Source organism: Ochotona curzoniae, unplaced genomic scaffold (assembly GCF_017591425.1).
Source record: "Ochotona curzoniae isolate NIBS_2020 unplaced genomic scaffold, NIBS_Ocur_1.0 contig_65, whole genome shotgun sequence".
Lineage (NCBI taxonomy): Eukaryota > Metazoa > Chordata > Mammalia > Lagomorpha > Ochotonidae > Ochotona > Ochotona curzoniae.
This window is the reverse complement of record NW_024466508.1, coordinates 633525-650926: the sequence shown is the minus strand read 5'-3', so window position 1 is coordinate 650926 and position 17402 is coordinate 633525. Positions and strand designations below refer to the sequence as shown.

The 17402-nt window shown below is 68.1% G+C and overlaps 4 protein-coding genes and 1 long non-coding RNA gene across 9 annotated transcripts; 3 read left to right on the top strand and 2 right to left on the bottom strand.

Annotated features, from left to right (window-relative positions):
- Nucleotides 1-10: 10 nt before the first annotated feature.
- On the top strand, nt 11-2950 carry TIGD5 (tigger transposable element derived 5). The gene is given in 4 exon segments (XM_040991595.1): nt 11-719; nt 722-1232; nt 1234-1446; nt 1448-2950. Coding segments are annotated over 4 exon segments (1716 nt in total). The 3' UTR covers nt 1731-2950.
- A 212-nt stretch (nt 2951-3162) lies between these two features.
- PYCR3 (pyrroline-5-carboxylate reductase 3) lies at nt 3163-4755 on the bottom strand. 2 transcript variants are annotated; one of them, XM_040991679.1, is made up of 6 exons: nt 4664-4755; nt 4292-4356; nt 4000-4179; nt 3704-3916; nt 3482-3574; nt 3163-3370 (listed from the first exon to the last, which is right to left on the bottom strand). In XM_040991679.1, the coding sequence occupies exons 1-6, from the start codon at nt 4743-4745 to the stop codon at nt 3188-3190; spliced, it is 816 nt and encodes a 271-aa protein (XP_040847613.1). In that variant the 5' UTR covers nt 4746-4755; the 3' UTR covers nt 3163-3187. The 2 variants fall into 2 exon arrangements, with proteins under 2 accessions (XP_040847613.1, XP_040847615.1); XM_040991681.1 differs by having other exon boundaries at nt 3704-3856.
- An 855-nt stretch (nt 4756-5610) lies between these two features.
- On the top strand, nt 5611-17380 carry LOC121163919. The gene is made up of 4 exons (XR_005884986.1): nt 5611-5622; nt 14316-14330; nt 15085-15088; nt 16890-17380. It is a non-coding gene; the product is annotated as an uncharacterized LOC121163919 (long non-coding RNA).
- On the bottom strand, nt 6419-9760 carry GFUS (GDP-L-fucose synthase). The gene is made up of 11 exons (XM_040991678.1): nt 9634-9760; nt 9103-9259; nt 8904-9018; nt 8276-8404; nt 8079-8152; nt 7768-7901; nt 7621-7685; nt 7466-7532; nt 6804-6883; nt 6615-6714; nt 6419-6522 (listed from the first exon to the last, which is right to left on the bottom strand). Exons 1-11 carry the CDS (start codon nt 9725-9727, stop codon nt 6467-6469), a joined length of 1071 nt encoding a protein of 356 aa, XP_040847612.1. The 5' UTR covers nt 9728-9760; the 3' UTR covers nt 6419-6466.
- ZNF623 (zinc finger protein 623) lies at nt 11380-17380 on the top strand. 4 transcript variants are annotated; one of them, XM_040991673.1, is made up of 3 exons: nt 11380-11416; nt 14201-15065; nt 15348-17380. In XM_040991673.1, exon 3 carries the CDS (start codon nt 15404-15406, stop codon nt 16688-16690), a length of 1287 nt encoding a protein of 428 aa, XP_040847607.1. In that variant the 5' UTR covers nt 11380-11416; nt 14201-15065; nt 15348-15403; the 3' UTR covers nt 16691-17380. The 4 variants fall into 4 exon arrangements, with proteins under 4 accessions (XP_040847607.1, XP_040847611.1, XP_040847609.1 ...); XM_040991675.1 differs by lacking the exon at nt 11380-11416 and having other exon boundaries at nt 14162-14635; nt 14894-15065; XM_040991677.1 differs by lacking the exon at nt 14201-15065 and having other exon boundaries at nt 11386-11416.
- Nucleotides 17381-17402: the final 22 nt, after the last annotated feature.

The following is a 17402-nucleotide window of genomic DNA, read 5'->3' as shown; positions in this document are numbered from 1 at the left end:
CGCACGGGAAATGAAGCGCCGGGCTGTACCAACCGCGGCCGCGGGGGAGCACGGCCCTCGCGCGCGCCTCACCCTCGCCGTGCCGACCCCGCGGCCGCGGGCGCCCCGGCAGCGCCCGGGCGCAGGCGACTCAGACCCGGTCGCGGAGCCGGCCGACCCGCGGCGGAGTGGGCGCGGCGCGCCCGCAGCAGGGCCGCCCCCCCAGCCGCCCCTCCCGCGCCACACCGTGGAGTCGCCCCTCCCGGTGGGCGCGGCGGGCCGAGCTGCGCGCAGGCGCGGCGGCGCGCGGCGCGGGGTGACCCTCCGCAAGGCCTGCTCCATCCAGGACGAGCTGCAGGCCGGCGAGCGCGTCCGCGGCGGCGAGCGGCAGGCCAGCGTGTGCCGCGCCTTCGGCGTGCCGGGCGGCACCCTGCGCGGCTGGCTCAAGGACGAGGCGAAGCTGCGCTGGTTCCTGCAGCAGCTGGGCGGCGAGGGGGGCACGCAGCGCAAGAAGATGCGGCTGGCCAACGAGGAGGCGATTGACCGCGCCGTGTACGCCCGGTTCCTGGCGCTGCGCGGCCACGGCGTGCCGTCCGGCCCTGCCGTCCAGGCGCAGGCCGAGGCCTTGGCGCGCCAGATCCACGGCCCCGCGTGCACCTTCAAGGCCAGCCACGGCTGGTCCTGGCGCTGGCAGAAGCGCCACGGCGTCTGCAGCCAGAGCCCGCCCGCCCCTGCGCCCCCGGCCCCGCCGAAGGCGCCTATGGCCACGAGCAGATCTACAGCGCGGATGTCACAGGCCTCTCCTGGAGGCTGCTGCCCGAGCAGGCCGCGCCCCCGGGTGAGAGGGTGACCGTGCTGCTGCCGGCCAACCTCACGGGCAGCCACAAGCTGAAGCCGCTGGTCATCGGGCGGCTCGCCGACCCGCCCAGCCTGCGCCGCCGCAACCAGGACAAGCTGCCGGCCTTCTCCCGCTACAGCCCGGGCGCGTGGCTCTGCCGCCCGCTGCTGCGCGGCTGGTTCTTCGAGGAGTTCGTGCCCGGAGCCAGGCGCTACGTGCGCTGCAGCCGCCTGCAGCAGCGGGCGGTGCTGCTCGTGTCCCAGCCGCCCTCCTCCTGGCTGTCCCTGCTGGACGACGGCGAGGAGGCGGCGGCCAGGCCGTGCCGGCCGCCCGGGCCGCTACAAACCCCCGGTGGCGCGGTGGCCGCCTTTAAGCGGCTGTACAAGCGCGAGCTGCTGTGGCTGGCCATGTTCTGCGCCGCTGGACTTGTCGCGCAGCTTCATGCTCAAGGACATGCTGTACCTGGCCGGCCTCTCCTGGGACCTGGTGCAGGTGAGCAGCATCGCGCGCTGCTGCCTGCTGGACCTGAGCACCGGCCTCGAGCCGAGCCAGCAGCCCGCGCGCCACGCCGAGGAGGCGGCCGAGCGGAGCCGCGTGCTCAGCGACCTCATGCACCTGGCGGCGCTGGCCTAGCCTGGCGCCCGAGGAGGTGGCTCAATGGCTGCACCTGGACGATGGGCCGCCAGGCACTTGCTGGCCACAGGCGGACCACACCGCCCCCCCCCCCCCCCCGGCAGCCCTGGCTGACTTTCGGGGCGGGGAGCAGGGCCAGGAGGCCGCTGAGGTTGAGCAGGAGCCCGGAGGAGGGGGAGGTGGTGCCTCTGTGCCCACTGCAGGGGAGGCCGTCCGGGGGCTGGAGAGCCAGCACCCCAGTGAGGTGGGGCCGCTGCGATGGTGCAGCTGTGCTCACTGATCGGGGTGGCCGCAGGCTTCCAGCGACAGTGGTGTGTGACCCAGCTGCCGCCCTGCTCTGAGAAGGGCTCTGTGGGGAGGGTCCCCTAGCCCCCAGTGCCTCGGGGCTGCTGGCTGTGGCTACCGTAGGAGGCGCTGGGCAGACGCTGAGCCTGCGGTTGAGGAACTGGGTGGCACAGCCGAATGGACTGACCTGCTAGGACCCCCAGGATGTGGGGCTGCTTTCTTGGGCCGTGCTGCAGAGCCTGGGGACCCAGGCCCCTGGAAGGTCATTCGGCAGGGCAGGGGCCAGCTCCCTGGGGGGTTGGGCTGTTTTAGGAAGCAGCAGCACGCTCACCCCACCAGCATCCCCCTGGGGGCGCGCGCACACACATACCCAGGAAGCCCTGGCCATGGCTGGCAGACACCCAGCTGGGCTTGGGAGAACTGAAAAGTTGGGGCAGGGCCTTAGCAGCACAGGACGTGGGCCTTGCTCCTGGACAGAGGGCAGAGAGGCTGACCATGCGTTTCATAAAGCATCCTTACTTTCAAGCTTTTTGAAGATTTGCTTTATTTGAGAGGTCTTCACCCATTTCAGTCCCCATGTGGCTGCAATGGCCAGAGCTGGGCTAGTCCACAGCCAGAAGCTTCTTGGCCCGCCACATGGGTGCGGGGGCCTGAGGACCTGAACCAGCGTCCGCTAGTTGCCCAGGCCACAAGCGTGCAGCTGGAAGGGAAGTGGGGCAGCTAGCACATGAACGGGCACCACAGACAAACTCAGCCCACGGCACTGGCCCTAAGCTCCTACTTCCCTCCTGAGAGGTTGGATGTGGCCCTTGCTAAGTACCCCTACCTTGAACTTGCAATCCCTGCCAGAAGGGCAGACAAGGATGGGGAGTGGGCGGGGCAAGAAACAGACGCAGCACGGCCTGCCAGGGTTAACCTCTAGCAAGGGGCTGGTAATGGCTCCTGTGCTGTGACTGCCAACTGCCCACCGGTCCTGACTGCCCAGGCCAGCTGAAGGGGCCCAGGGGAAGCATCAGCAGTCCTGAAGGCTGCAGGTAGGGGTGGGGGAGAGTAGGGAGCAAGGGGTCCTGCAAGGGACTCGGACCCTCCACCCCCAGGGGCCCCAGAGCTCTGGCCTGCACACCACAGCATCGCACCACCTCAATTCATGGCGTCCCTGACCATTGGGATGCACCTGGTGGCCTTGCTGGGCTCGGGGTCTGAGGGAGAGAGACCACGTCCAGCCTTCACTGCCCCACACCCAGCTCCCAGGCACAGCCCCCCAACCTGCCCAGCAGGCTAGTGCCCCTGGCCACAGAGATGGCCAGAGTCCCCGGCAGATGGGGGGTAGAGAGCCCCATATCCCTCAGGATGCCATTAGGAAACGAGCCAAAGCCTGACTGGGTCAGCTCAGCTCCTGGTCCCTGGGGGTCCATCCATCTGAGGGGTAGGAAGGGCGACATGGCAGCCAGCCTACTTCCTGCTGAGTTCCTTGGCCCGTGCGGTGGCGGCCTCCACGGCACTCATGGTGGCCGCACGCAGGCCGCCCTGCTCCAGAGCGTGGAGCCCGTAGATGGTGGTGCCCCCGGGAGTGAGCACGTCCGTCCGCAGCTGGGAGGGCAGCTGCCCCTCTTGCAGCAGCATCTTGGCAGTGCCCTGCAAGAGGGTGGGGGTCACGGGGCCTGCCCAGCCCCCGCCTCACACCTGCCCCCCTTCCCCTCATGTCCACCATGTGTGGCACAACCCAGCCTGCCCAGGGTTGCTCACCAGCAGGGTCTGGGCAGCGATGCGGTGGGCCAGTGCACTGGGCATGCCCATCTTGATGGCGCCTTCGGCCAGGGCCTCGGAGAAGGTGCATACCTGCCCGGAGGAGGGCGTTCAACACCTCTGGGACAAAGCAGCAGGCCCCGGCACAGCCCCTGGCCTCCGGCCTCCCACTGCCTGGCTCTGGGCAGCAGCCCGCAGGGCCCCAGGAGGGGGGACACTCACAAAAGCCACGCCGCTGCCGCTGAGGCCCGTGTGAATGTCCACGTAGGCCTCGGGCACCTCCTCACACCGGCCGCAGGCCTCCAGCAGCTCCTGCAGCATCCTGGCCTGGCCACTCCCCACGCAGCGGCCCAGTGCCATCACCATGGCCCCCTCCTGCACCGTGCAGGGCAGGTTGGGTGAGACCCGCAGCACCCGGGCATTGGGGGGCAGCAGCTAGCCAGAGAAAAGGGCAGAGTCAGGGCTGGTGGGCGGCACTCCCTGCCTGCCCTTCACCTGGCCCCCTGCTGGCCACTCACCTCCTCCAGGGTGCTCAGCGGGACCCCTGCAGCCACAGAAACCAAGATGTGCTCTGTGGTAACCATGGGGGCCACCTCAGCCAGGACACCAGGCAGCACATGAGGCTTGGTGGCGAAGATGACCAGCGAGCAAGCCTGTAGCACCTCCTGGTTGGAGTGGGTGGTCCGGCAGCCCAGAGCCTGCAGGACCCACCCAGCACACAGTCGGTCGGCACTCTGGCCCATCAGCCGACAGGGAGCACCCTGTCTGCCGGCCCAGCCCCCACAGACCCCCGGGGCCTGCCCCACTCACCTGGAAGTGGCAGAGGTTCCTGTCAGTTGGGGCGCTGGCCATCACATGCTGGGCTTCCACCTTCCCTGTTGGAAGGGAGAGGGCAGCGGCAGGTGAGGTGGGGGGCAAAGGGGGAGAGCCCGCCCGGCCTCTAACGCACTCCCTCTGGCCGGGGGCAGGGATGCTGTGCCCAGGAAGCGCCACCGCGCACCTGCTGCTGGGCACGGCGCCCCAGGCCGGGCTGTGGCCGAGCTGTGCTGTCCGTGGACGCAGCACCGGCTGCGAGAGGCTGGGCTGCACGGGCCCGGCAGTGGGGCCTCGCCTGCCGGCGTCCCGCGGGGCCTCGGGGCAGCTCGCCGCCTCCTCCCGCTGCAGGGCCCCGCAGAACCGTACCTGCCCGGATGAGGCCCTGCGCAATGGCCTCCGCCATGCGGCCCGCGCCCACGAAGCCCACGCGCTGCGGACTGGCCGCCATCTCTGCTGCGGGTCCGGCTGTGGCGGAGGGCGCTGGGCCCGCCCCTCCCGCCTCATGGTGAGGGCGCCGCCGAGCTCAGCCGCCCATTGGCGGAGAGAGGACGGGGGCGGGCCGGAGGGGCGTGGTCCTGGGAGAGGGGGCAGGGGCGCGGAGGAGGCGTGGCCGCAGCGGGGAGCAGGGGCGGGGCCCTGGGAGATGGATGGGCGTGGCCACGTGAGAGAGAGGCCGGGGCGTGCACACAGGTACTGCTCCTTTAAACTCGACTAACCCTAACCCCAACCACAACCGCAACCCCAACCGCAACCCCAACCCTAACCCCAAACCTAACCCCACCCCAACCCCAAACCTAACCCCTAACGCAACCGCAACCCTAACCCCAACCCCAACAGCAACCCCAATGCTAACACCAACCTAACCCCAACCCCAACCCCAACCCCAACGCTAACACCAACCCTAACCTTAACCCCAGCCCTAACCCTAACCCCAACCTTAACCCCAGCCCCAGCCTCAACCCCGACTTGGAAAGCCAGGTGGATCATGGGCTTGTCACACACTCCGGCCGGGCGCCACGTAGTGTGCTGTTACTCCGAGGTGTGAGCTGCCCCTCTCCACGCACCTTCCGGCAGCAGGGCAGGCCGTGCCCGACCCTGACCCTGCAGCCCCAGAGCTCATGGCGGCGGCCACTGCAGTGGACATGCACCGTGCTACAATGTCTTGGGAGGCGGCAGTGGGCAGTGCGGGCTCTGGCGGAGGCCAGGATTTGGCCTCCACCTCCCTCGCCTGGTGGACATGGGCAGAGTGGTTCTCTCTCTGGGGGGTGGGACAGCTGAGGATGCTGGCTGAGGCGGGGGGGGGGCATTAGGAGGGTGGCACAGGGGTGGGGGGACGAGCACACGGGCTATACAGACGGCAGTGACCCCCAGGGCCGCCGCTGGAACCATGCGCCAGGTTCCTGGGCAAGGGCAGTGTGGCCCAAGCTGTGTCGTGCATGGAGCTGGTCCTGCTCCCTCGGGCCTCCTGAGCCCGGACGGCCCGGCTGGGACAGCTGTGGTGGGGAAGTGGCAGGACCTGTGCCACCCAGACCAACATCAGGTAAACAGGAACAGAGGCTGACGTGGCCCGACACAACGCCAGCTGGCTGCCCAGAGTCCTAGAGTGTGCAAGCGCCACTGCCAGCCCCGCCCTCACTCGCCCCTCACACCCCCCAGGAGCCCACCTCCCGCCCTCACTCGCCCCTCACACCCCCAGGAGCCCACCTCCCGCCCTCACTCTCCCCTCACACCCCCCAGGAGCCCACCTCCCGCCCTCACTCGCCCCTCACACCCCCAGGAGCCCACCTCCCGCCCTCACTCTCCCCTCACACCCCCAGGAGCCCACCTCCCGCCCTCACTCGCCCCTCACACCCCCAGGAGCCCACCTCCCACCCTCACTCGCCCCTGCATTGCTCTAGCCACTGTACTTTCCCACCAGGGATGGCCGCGCTGTGCGCCGCAGCAGGTGCTGGGAGCGCGAGGCAGGGCATGAAGGCCAGGCCTGTGAAACACGCTTTATTGGAGGAACGGCAGGCCACAGTGGATACCCAGCACGGGGCCTGCCAGGGGTGTGGGCTCCCTGAGGACGAGCATGGAGGGGTGCACTGGACGGAGGCCTGGAGTGGGGACCCCAGTACTTGTGGGCGCTGCCATCCGAGCACTGCTGGCACCTCCCCCCCAGCAGCAGCTTCACTTCCGGGCCAGCTCGTAGTTGTCCACGAACCAGGTGCAGGTCTCCTTGACGGCTGCGGAGGTGGGTAAGTGGGGTCAGCAGGGGGGAGGAGCTCAGGAGGGGGAGGCAGAGCGCTTGGGGGGGCAGGCCTGCCCAGGCGCTCACCCTGCCGGAAGGGCGTGAACTGGAAGTCTGGCAGGTAGGCACGGAGCTTGCCGTTGCTGGCCGTCTTCTTAAACTGCCCGTCAGACTTGCTGGTGTCAAACTGGGCACTGGGTCAAGGCCGAGGCAGAAGCGCACCTGTCCCCCGCCCTGCCTTGTGGGGGGCCCAGGGAAGCTGCAGCCGAAGGATACGGTGACCTCCCCCCGGAAGTCCATGGCCTCCACCACAGCCTGCGCGGCCTCGGCAATGGACACTTCCTCCTCCTCGTCCACTGCAGAGGTGCCGGGCCCACTGGGTCAGTGGGCTGCAAGGTCCTGCCCCCAGTGCCACCAGCCCCCAGCGCCCAGTCCTCAGCCCTCAGCGCCCAGCCCCCTGCCCCCAGTGCCCAGCCCTCAGCACCCAGCCCCCAGCCCTTAGCGCCCAGCTCCCAGCACCCAGCCCTCAGCACCTGGCCCCCAGCGCCCAGCCCTCAGTGCCCAGCCCCCAGCTCCCAGCGCCCAGCCCTCAGTGCCCAGCCCCCAGCCCTCAGCGCCCAGCCCCCTGCCCCCAGTGCCCAGCCCTCAGCACCCAGCCCCCTGCCCCCAGTGCCCAGCCCTCAGCACCCAGCCCCCAGCCCTTAGCGCCCAGCTCCCAGCACCCAGCCCTCAGCACCTGGCCCCCAGCGCCCAGCCCTCAGTGTCCAGCCCCCAGCCCTCAGCGCCCAGCCCCCAGCCCTCAGCGCCCAGCTCCCAGCCCTCAGTGCCCAGCCCCCAGCCCTCAGCGCCCAGCCCCCAGCCCTCAGCACCCAGCCCCCTGCCCCCAGTGCCCAGCCCTCAGCGCCCAGCCCCCTGCCCCCAGCGCCACGCCTGCGCACCTGACAGGATGATGGGTTCCACCTCCTCATACTCCCGGAGCACCCAGACCAGGAGCCGGGCCAGGTCCTGTGGGCCACAGGGGCAGGGTGGATCCAGCCCCGCCACCCCACCAGCCCCACTCCCGCTCTGCCCCTGCCCCGGCTCCCGCACGAACCAGTGAGTAGATGAACTGTCTCCGCGGCTTGCCGGTGCCCCACACGGTCAGTGCGGCCCCGCTGCCTGTGCGTGGAGGACGGGGTCAGCGAGTGCCTGTGGGGCACACAGGGCTGGGCAGGCCAGGCGCGGGGCGGGCCCCACTCACCCTTGGCCAGGTGCACCTTGTGGATGAGACCAGGCAGCACGTGGCCGTCCTCGATGTTGAAGTTGTCATGGGGCCCAAAGACGTTGGTGGGGATGACGGCAGTGAAGGTGCAACCGTGCTGCTGGAAGTAGGCCCTGCGGAGGCAGCACTGAGCTGCCCGGCCCTGCCCGCAGCCCTCACCTGCTACCCCAGGAGGCAGCACTGAGCTGCCCGGCCCTGCCCGCAGCCCTCACCTGCTACCCCAGGAGGCAGCACTGAGCTGCCCGGCCCTGCCCGCCGCCCTCACCTGCTACCCCCGGCCCTGGGCTGACCTGTTCTGCACATCAATCATCCTCTTGGCATATGAATACCCGAAGTTACTGCTATGTGGCGGTCCCTCGTGGATCTGCGAGGTGCGAGAGGCGCTAAGGCAAGAGTCCTGGCACTGTGGGTGCCCGACGCCACACCCACTATGGGCCCCACCCTCCATCTCCCAGCCCCGCCCACAACTCCAGGCCCCGCCCCTCACCATGGTCTCATTGATGGGGTAGGTGGTCTTGTCTGGGAAGATGCAGGTGGACAGGCAGGAGACCACCTTGCGGGTGCCCAGTTCAAAGGCCGAGTGCAGGACGTTGTCGTTGATGTGGACGTTCTTCCTCTGTGGGGAAAATCAGGTTTGCAGGGACTGCGCTGGGTGCTCCCACAGGGCCACGTTCCCAGGACAGGGCCACGTTCCCAGGACAGGGCCACGTTCCCAGGACAGGCCACATTCCCGGGACAGGACAGCGTTCCCAGGACAGGCCACGTTCCCGGGGACAGGCCGGCGTTCCCGGGACAGGACGGCGTTCCCAGGACAGGACAGCGTTCCCAGGACAGGCCACGTTCCCGGGACAGGCCGGCGGTCCCGGGACAGGACGGCGTTCCCAGGACAGGGCCACGTTCCCAGGACAGGGCTGGGCACTGACCCTGCAGATCCCACCCCGCCCCTACCCACCTTGAAACTGCTGAGGGCACAGGACCAGCCCCGCCCCCACATTTCACCCCCCCCCCACCCAGACCCCACCTTCCATCCCGCCAGCCAGCCCCCCCCCCCGCCTTCCGGCCCCTGGCCGCCCCCCCCCCCCCCCCCCCCCCCCCCCGTCTGGGTCCACACTCACCCAGAAGTCCAGGTTGTACTTGATGTTCCGGAAGAGGCCCCCCACCATGGCAGCGAGGTGGATGACGTGCGTGGGCTGCACCTTCTCAAACAGGGCGCGGGTCTGCGCTGCGTCCCTGGGGTGAGGAGGGGTGTCAGCGCGTCCACCTGCGGGGCCCAGCCCAGAGGTCCCAAGGGTCCCGCACCCCCAACTCGCTCACGTGAGATCGGCATCCTTGGAGGAGACGAACACCCAGTCCTCTCCGGGCAGGCCGGCCCCGTCCTGTACCACCTTCTGGATGGCCTTGCCCACCAGCCCCGAGCCCCCTGTGACGAGGATCCGCGCCGAGCCCCGGGGCTCCCCCATGCTGGCTGCACCTGTGGGCGGAGGGCTGAGCTCCGGGTGCCATGCCCAGCGACCTGCAGTGCCCACTGCTCGGAGACGCCGGCCGCCAAGGCCGCCCTGCAGGCCACCTTCCGGACACCTGCTGGCTGCAGGGGACTCCCTGCCCGCTCCCCTGCCTGCTCCCCCGCCCCTCACCTGCCCGCTCCCCTGCCCGCTCCCCTGCCCCCTGCTCTTCCAGCTCACCTGCCCGCTCACCTGCCCCCTCCCCTGCCTGTTCCATGCCCCTCACCTGCCAGCTCACCTGCCCCCTCCCCTGCCCCTCATCTGCCCGCTCCCCCGCCCCTCACCTGCCCGTTCCCCTGCCAGCTCCCCTGCCCCTCACCTGCCAGCTCCCCTGCCAGCTCACCTACCGGCGGCGGGAGAAGCTTCCGGGACCGGGACGGATCTGGCCACGCGAGCTGTCCCGGTGATGGACGGGTTAGGCCCTCTTCCCGCTGCATCCTGGGAAACTGAGTCCTTGGGCCTGCGCAGGTGCTCAGGAAGCTTAGATCGGAGCTGCATTGCCCCCTGGGAGGTCCGGGGTGCAGTCCGCGGCCGCAAAGCCCACTGGGAAGTGTAGTCCGCTGCCGCATAGCCTCTTGGGAACTATAGTCCGGGGCCGCATCGCCCCCTGGGAAGCGTAGTCCCTCGGCGTGCAGGTGCAGGGGAAGGCCCAGGACTGGCCTTGCTGTCCAGGTACACAGGGCTCAGACGGCCGAGGCCAGCTGCGTCCTGGTGGGTTCACGTCGTGCCCTGGATCCAACACCTTTGGCCCCTCTGCTCCAGGTCGATTTCCCCAAATCTGAAGGCTGGGACGTCAGCCACGGCCGAGCTGGCCCCTGCAGGCCCGGGGCAGTGCAACGAGCAGGGCCTTCATTCCTCAGTCTGTGGGTCACTCTCAGCCTTCACTTGACAAGTCAGAACCCCGTTGTCGCCAGGAGAAACCAGGGCGTGAGCTCTTGCTGTAGTGGCCAGCAGCTGGGCCCCACGAGGGACGCCCACAGCACCTCCCTCCTTGTGGACACGAGTCAGCCATGTGGACCAGGAGTCCCAACCTGCCACTCCCTCCGGTTCTCCCGCGTGGACTGTCTCCTGGCCCTCTCCCAGGCTATGTAGCTGGGAGCTGGCCCTCTGGTGTGGGGTGGCCAACCCACTGCGCTTCATCGCCAGTCCGAGAAAATCCTGGTCTCTTAAGAAGTTGGGACAGTGGGCCCAGCGCAGTGGCCTAGCGGCTAGAGTCCTCACCTTGCGTGTGTTGGGATCCCATGGGGCACCAGTCCTTCTCTTGGCAGCCCAGCTTCCCACCCAGCTCCCAGCTTGTGGCCTGGGAAAGCACACACAATTTACACAATGCGCCAGAGTGGCATGGCACTCATTCCTCCACCTGCAGCACCGGCATCCCACACAGGAGCTGGTTCGAGTCCCAGCTGCTCCACTTCGGACCCAGCTCCCTGCTAACGTGTGGTGGAAAGGAGCGGAGGATGGCCCAAAGCCTTGGGCCCCTGCATCCTCACGCCCAGGTAGTCACCCACACGCGGATGAGGGGACATCTTCCGCCCCCACCCAGCCTGACAGCTGGAGTCAGGTGGCCATCCTTGGGATGGTTCTCTCAAATGGCCAGGAGCTCCATGCACCTGGTCCACCCTCCCAGGGGGCACCAGGAGGAAGCTGGGCACTGCCCGCCTGGGAGTTGGCCTCATCTCACGCTGGCCCCTGCATTTCCCGATGCTGACAAAGCCGGACTGGGGACACTGCTGGGCAGCGAGAGGCCTGGTCATGGCCGCGAGCCCCCCCCAGGCCGGGAGAGGGGAGCACCGGGGGCTGGACCCTGGCCCGGCTGACCCTGGTGTGCACGGCCCAGCTGGGTGGACACGACGCCCCTCGCGGCCCGTGGGAGCGGCATTTGGGATGGGGGCCATGTGTGCACGTGCGCCCCTCGGGTCGCCCTGGTCACCTCGTGCCCCCGTCCACCCGGGTCACCCCGCGCCGCCCCGGCCGGAACTCCGCACCAACGAGAGGGCCGCGCGGCCTCCCCGCACTCCTAGAGCGGCGCCGGAAGCCGGCCGGGCGGGGTCAGGCCGGGACTTCCGGCGCGGCGTGCGGGCTTTGTGGGTGGCTGCGCGGGTTCGGGCTCCGGGTCCCCGCGTCGGGTGAGTCGGTCGCCCGGGTGCTCGCAGGGCGCAGGGTGGGCGCAGCCCGAGAGGCTGGGTGGCGGCGAGCCCTTCCCGGGCGTGCGTCCCTGGAGCGCCAGGCTCAGCACGTCAAGCTGCGTCCCGGCTCGTTAGGGCTTGGAGCGGGCGGCAGGACCCACGCGCGGGTTCACTCAGCGCTGCCTGCCAGGAACGCCCGTGGGCTCTCCCCTCAGCGTCCTGCAGAGATAAAGCCGGGAACCGGAGAGAGGAGGCAAGGGGAGGAAGCAGGGAGAGGGAGAGCCCGAAGGTCTGGGGCTTTTAGTTAAAGCCTCCCGACCCCTCCTTGCTGGGCGGGCACCTGCAGGTCTCGACCTCGGCTGGCCGGGGAGGCAGCTAGGGCCCGGGGATACACCCCTGCACCCCGTGCGATGGACAGCCCCTGGAGGTGCCCAGAGGAGCACAAGCCCTGGGTTCCCACCGCGCAGGCACAGAGACCCACGGCCCGCTCGAGGGACAGAATGCTCTGTGGTGTAGACTGGAACAGCGTCCACCTGCAGTGGGGCCCAGGCTGGCCGTGTGCGTGGACGGGACCACAAGCCAAGCTGTCACCACTGCTTGCCGGGCCTGGTGTGCAGGCTCGCTGTGTGGAACTGGTGTCCTTAGGACCTTGGGGTGCAAGCTCGCCGTGGGGAGCTGGTGTCTTTAAGGCCCTGGGGTGGGGAGCTGGTGTCCTTAGGGCCCTGGGGTGGGGAGCTGGTGTCTTGGGCCCTGGGATGCGTGGCTGTTGTCCTTAGGGCCCTGGGGTGGGTGGCTGTTGTCCTTAGCGCCCTGGGGTGGGGAGCTGTTGTCCTTAGCGCCCTGGGGTGGGTGGCTGTTGTCCTTAGCGCCCTGGGGTGGGTGGCTGGTGTCCTTAGGGCCCTGGGGTGGGTGGCTAGTGTCCTTAGGGCCCTGGGGTGAGGAGCTGGTGTCCTTAGGGCCCTGGGGTGGGTGGCTGGTGTCTTGGGTCCTGGGGTGAGGAGCTGGTGTCCTTAGGGCCCTGGGGTGGGTGGCTGGTGTCCTTAGGGCCCTGGGGTGAGGAGCTGGTGTCCTTAGGGCCCTGGGGTGGGTGGCTGGTGTCCTTAGGGCCCTGGGGTGGGTGGCTGGTGTCCTTAGGGCCCTGGGGTGAGGAGCTGGTGTCCTTAGGGCCCTGGGGTGGGTGGCTGGTGTCTTGGGTCCTGGGGTGAGGAGCTGGTGTCCTTAGGGCCCTGGGGTGGGTGGCTGGTGTCTTGGGCCCTGGGGTGGGTGGCTGGTGTCCTTAGGGCCCTGGGGTGAGGAGCTGGTGTCCTTAGGGCCCTGGGGTGAGGAGCTGGTGTCCTTAGCGCCCTGGGGTGAGGAGCTGGTGTCTTGAGCCCGAGCACCACCCTTCTCTCATTGCTGGTTGTGGTCATGCCAGCAGAGTGGTGCTGCCTGGGTACGAGGACGATTCAGGGACGCTGGCTGAGATGGAAACCGCCTGTGCCCCCCAAAGAAGCTGGCTGCTCTGCTCTGCTCTTGGAGGCCCTGGCGCCCTGGCACATCACCCCGCCCTGTCTCTGCCCAGACTCCATTGACCACCTGGGGTCACATGGCTCACTGCACCCTTGGGCCGTTCTGGCCCTGGCTCAGGTCTGGGTGCCGGGAGGGTCCCATCTGGGTGCAGTGCAGCCTTGCGGAGGGCTAAGCTCAGCATGACCTGAGTCCCTGTGTTCAGCAGGGGAGACGGGCGGGGGCGGAAGGCAGTCTGTGGTGGGCACCAGGCTGGTGGGCGATGGGATCTAGTTCAGAGGAAGTCCCAGCGTGCCATCGGAGAGAGCCCCCTCATTCCACGTCCTGTGTCCCACATCCCATGCCTCCCATCCCGCATTCCACACCCTGCACTCCACGTGCTGCACCCCGCATCCCGTATCTCCACGGCAATGAGAATGTCTGTCTACCAGCAGACCCAAGCAGGCATGTTCAGACTGGGGAGCACAGGGGCCCCAGCTCGGGGACGGGAAGGGCTGTGCGGCGAGGCGTGTGTCGGAGAGCAGGATGGCCGCCCGCAGAGCCTGGGGAGGCCCGAGCGAGGAGCGCGCCCTTCCGGTGCTGGAGTGTGCAGCAGTCTAGTAGGAATCACAGTGAGTCTTATGATGCTGAAGAGTTTGCAAAGGTTTACATACATATTTGAAAGCAGATAAGCAGATTTACAGAGAGAAGGAGGCACAGAAAGAAAGATCTTCCATCTGTTGGTTCACTCCCCAAATGCTCGCAGTGGCCAGCTGAGCCAGTATGAAGCCAGGAGCCAGGAGCTTCCTGGTCTCCCATGCAGGTGCAGGGTCCCAAGGCTTTGGGCTGTCCTCCACTGCTTTCCCAGGCCACAAGCAGGGAGCTGGATGGGAAGTGGAGCAGCCAGAATTAGAACTGGCGCCCATCTAGGATGCCAGCACCACAGATGGCTGGTTGGCCTGACACAGCACCATGCCAGCCCCTGCTCTACCTTTGATCGGCTTCCTGCGTGAGGACTTGGGTGCCCCGGGTGGGGTTTCGGTCTGGGGCTTCATCCGTTGCAGCCATGGCCGTCAACACGTGGGAAGTGGATGAGCGTAAAGCTGCCACCTGTAGCACAGGCATCCTGCATGGCGCTTTCAGCGTAGCTCCCTGCCAGTGCTGGGCAGGAGGTGGCCCAAGAGGCCTGCGTCCGAGAGAGCCTTGGGGAAGTGCCTGGGCCAGCCTGGCCAGCCTGGCGCTGAGGCCATTTGGCGAGTGGACCAGCGGACGAGAAACCTCCCTGCCTTTGTTTTTCAGAAAGATCCAACCCGCGGCTGTTCTCCGTCCTGTCTGCAGCAGGGCTGGACAGGCTGATGCCTCCAGCTGCACCGTAGCGGGGAGCTGAGGGCTGCTGCAGCCCGCCATCGTAAAGGGCAGGCTGCCCCCTGTGGGCCGCAGCCGCCGGGCTACCTGCCGTCCACCAGCCCCGGCCCGCTGTCACACCTGTGGGCTCTGCTCTGGTGGCTGCAGGTCGCTGGAGGAGGAGGCAGAAGGTGCCCAGATGTCACGGGTTTGCGGGCGTGGGAGAATGGAGACTGGGGTGCTCCTCGAACGCCCCAACCCCAGAGGGCTCTGCTGGCCTCCTGCTGATGTCCCCTAGGAGGCAGGGCCACAGCACGAGCCCCACAGGTCGGGTGAAGGTTGGTCCGTGTCCCCACTTTGTGCTCTCGGACAGCAGCCGCGCGTCCTGAGGTGAGGGCCTGAGCACGTGAAGCGAATGTGGATGGTAGTGTTGTAGCTGCCGTGGCCAGGGTTTTCCTGGTGGGGACGGGCCAGGCGGTTAGAGCTGTGTGCTTGGAGGCCGTGTGGCCTGGCTGGACCCCTGCTTTTCTGTCCCTGCCTCACGGGCCTTCTTTCCCTAAGCTGTAGCTGGACATTGTCCCTGCGTAGCCCGGGGTCTGGGCGTGCAAGTCCCGGAAGTACATCACTGGTGTCTACCTCTCCTCACAGGTTACTGCAGATGCTGTGCAGCTGGTGGCCACTGTGTCCTGTGGGGGACCATGTCCCGTGGTCGCCGTGGCCGACAGCCGCCATACCTAGCACATTGATTGTCCACCTTCGAAGGGCTGGGGCACGGTGGAATGTGCGGCTGCAGAGCACTGACCATGCGGAGCCACTGGAAGTGAGCGGGGGCTAGGCAGGCAGGTGGTGAGGACCAGACAGTGGGGATGGTGAGGAGATGGCAGGGACAGTCCCTGGGTCGGTGGTGGGGTTGTGGTGCCACAGGCTGGTGTGTCCTGGTGGGGGGCTTCCCCATAGGGCACAGCGGGGCTGAGATGAGCCGAGACACGGCCCACGGGGCGGGGGCGGCCTGTCCCGGCTCCTTGAGGTGTGTCTCCTCCCGCACTGCCCTGGACGTGTCGGCCTTGCAGCCCAGGGCACACACGTCCTTCCTTTGTTTCAGGTGGTGACGCAAGGGTGACTTCATAGGGTTCCCGAGATGAAGGCTTGCCCGAGACCATGTCTGATCCACACACGGTGATGGAGGCCCCTGACCCGGCGCCTGAGGCCGGGCTGGGAGAGCTCCTGGGGGACCCGGGTGGCCAGGACCCAGCGCTCCCCCCCACTCCGGCCATGGAGACTCAGTGGAGGATCCGGGCAGAGGAGCCGGCGTCAGCGTGCAGTCAGGCGGCCGGGGGCGCCCCGCTGAGCCCCGATCTCGCCCTTCCTCCGGAGCTCAAGGAGGGGAACACCGACGCTCGCGATGTTTGCGCCCAAAGCTTCTCGTTCAGCTCAGACCTCGTCAGGCAGCGGGGAGGCCACGCCGGGCAGAGGCTGTGTGTGGGCCGCCTGTGTGGGGACCTGGCCGAGCAGCAGCACACCCAGGCTGGGGACAAGCCCTTCCCATGCGCGCAGTGCGGGAAAGCCTTTGGGCACAGCTCGGACCTGGCCCGGCACCAGCGAGTCCACAGCCGAGAGAGGCCTTTTGAGTGCCCGGAGTGCGGGAAGGGCTTCGGTCAGAGCTCGCTGCTCATCCGGCACCAGCGCATCCACACTGGCGAGCGGCCCTATGAGTGCACCGAGTGCGGCAAGGCCTTCATCCGCAGCTCCAGCCTCATCCGGCACTACCAGATCCACACGGAGGTGCGGCAGTTCGAGTGCCGGGAGTGCGGCAAGGCCTTCCGCCACCGCTCCGACCTCGTCGAGCACCAGCGCATCCACAGCGGCGAGCGGCCCTTCGAGTGCCCCGAGTGCGGCAAGGCCTTCATCCGCAGCTCCAAGCTCGTCCAGCACCAGCGTGTGCACAGCGGCGAGCGGCCCTATGTGTGCGCCGAGTGCGGGAAGCGCTTCAGCCAGACGTCCAACTTCACGCAGCACCAGCGCATCCACAGCGGCGAGAAGCTGTACGTGTGCCAGGAGTGCGGCAAGGCCTTCTTCCTGAGCTCCTACCTCATCCGGCACCAGAAGATCCACACGGGCGAGCGCGTGTACGCGTGCCGGGAGTGCGGCAAGGCCTTCCTGCAGAAGGCCCACCTCACCGAGCACCAGAAGATCCACTCGGGGGACAGGCCCTTTGAGTGCCAGGCCTGCGGCAAGGCCTTCATCCAGAGCTCCAAGCTGCTGCTGCATCAGGTGGTCCACACGGGTGAGAAGCCCTACGTGTGCAGCCGCTGCGGCAAGGGCTTCCTCCAGCGGGCCAGCTTCCTCCAGCACCAGAAGGCCCACTCTGAGGAGGGGCGCGAGGGCAGCTCGCTCGGGAATGCCACGGACACCCCACTGCAGGGCCCCCCTGCGGACGGCCCGTAGCAGCTGCTGCCCTGCTTGGGACGGTGCCCGGGAGGGTCCTACTGGCACATACGGTCTGCACGTCCGTTCCCTGGGTCCCAGCCAAGGCCGCTGTGCAGTTGGCACTCGCCATGCAGTACCCAGGACCTGCCCTCCTGGGCTACAGCTTGGGGGCCGGTGGCACAGGTGGCTGGACTGCCTGTTCATCCTGTGCTCTGAGTACAGGGCTGTGGCTCCAGGCCCAGCACCGTGGGGCTTACATGAGGACTGCCTGGTGTAGGCGGTGACGGGGGGCTCTCTGTGCCCCCAGGACAGCCTCCTGTCACACCGCCAGCGCCCCGCCCAGCAGTGCCACTTGCCCTGGCTGGTCCACCTGTGCCCTGCCGTGCCATGCTTCCCACCTGGCGTGGCTCCAGGCCTAGCCCATAGCTGACTGCGGCTGTCCCCAGGTCCTGGCATACTTAGCAGTCTGTCTCCGTCCCCCTCCGTGCTGCCTGTCCTGCTGTGGTTAGCGTGTGACTTGTACAATGTCAGTGTTGTGTGATCCTGCGTGGTCCTTGTCTAACTCGGGCGGCTCTGCTGCTGAGCCCAGGTCTCCCACCCCAGGCCTTCCCTCCCTCTCCAGTGCATCCGGGCTCTCCCGCTCATTGCAAAGAGCTTGTTCTCAGGGAGCGGTTCTGAGAGGGGACGGGCGCATGGCATGCTGCTGGTCCAGGAGCACCCCATCCCGGGG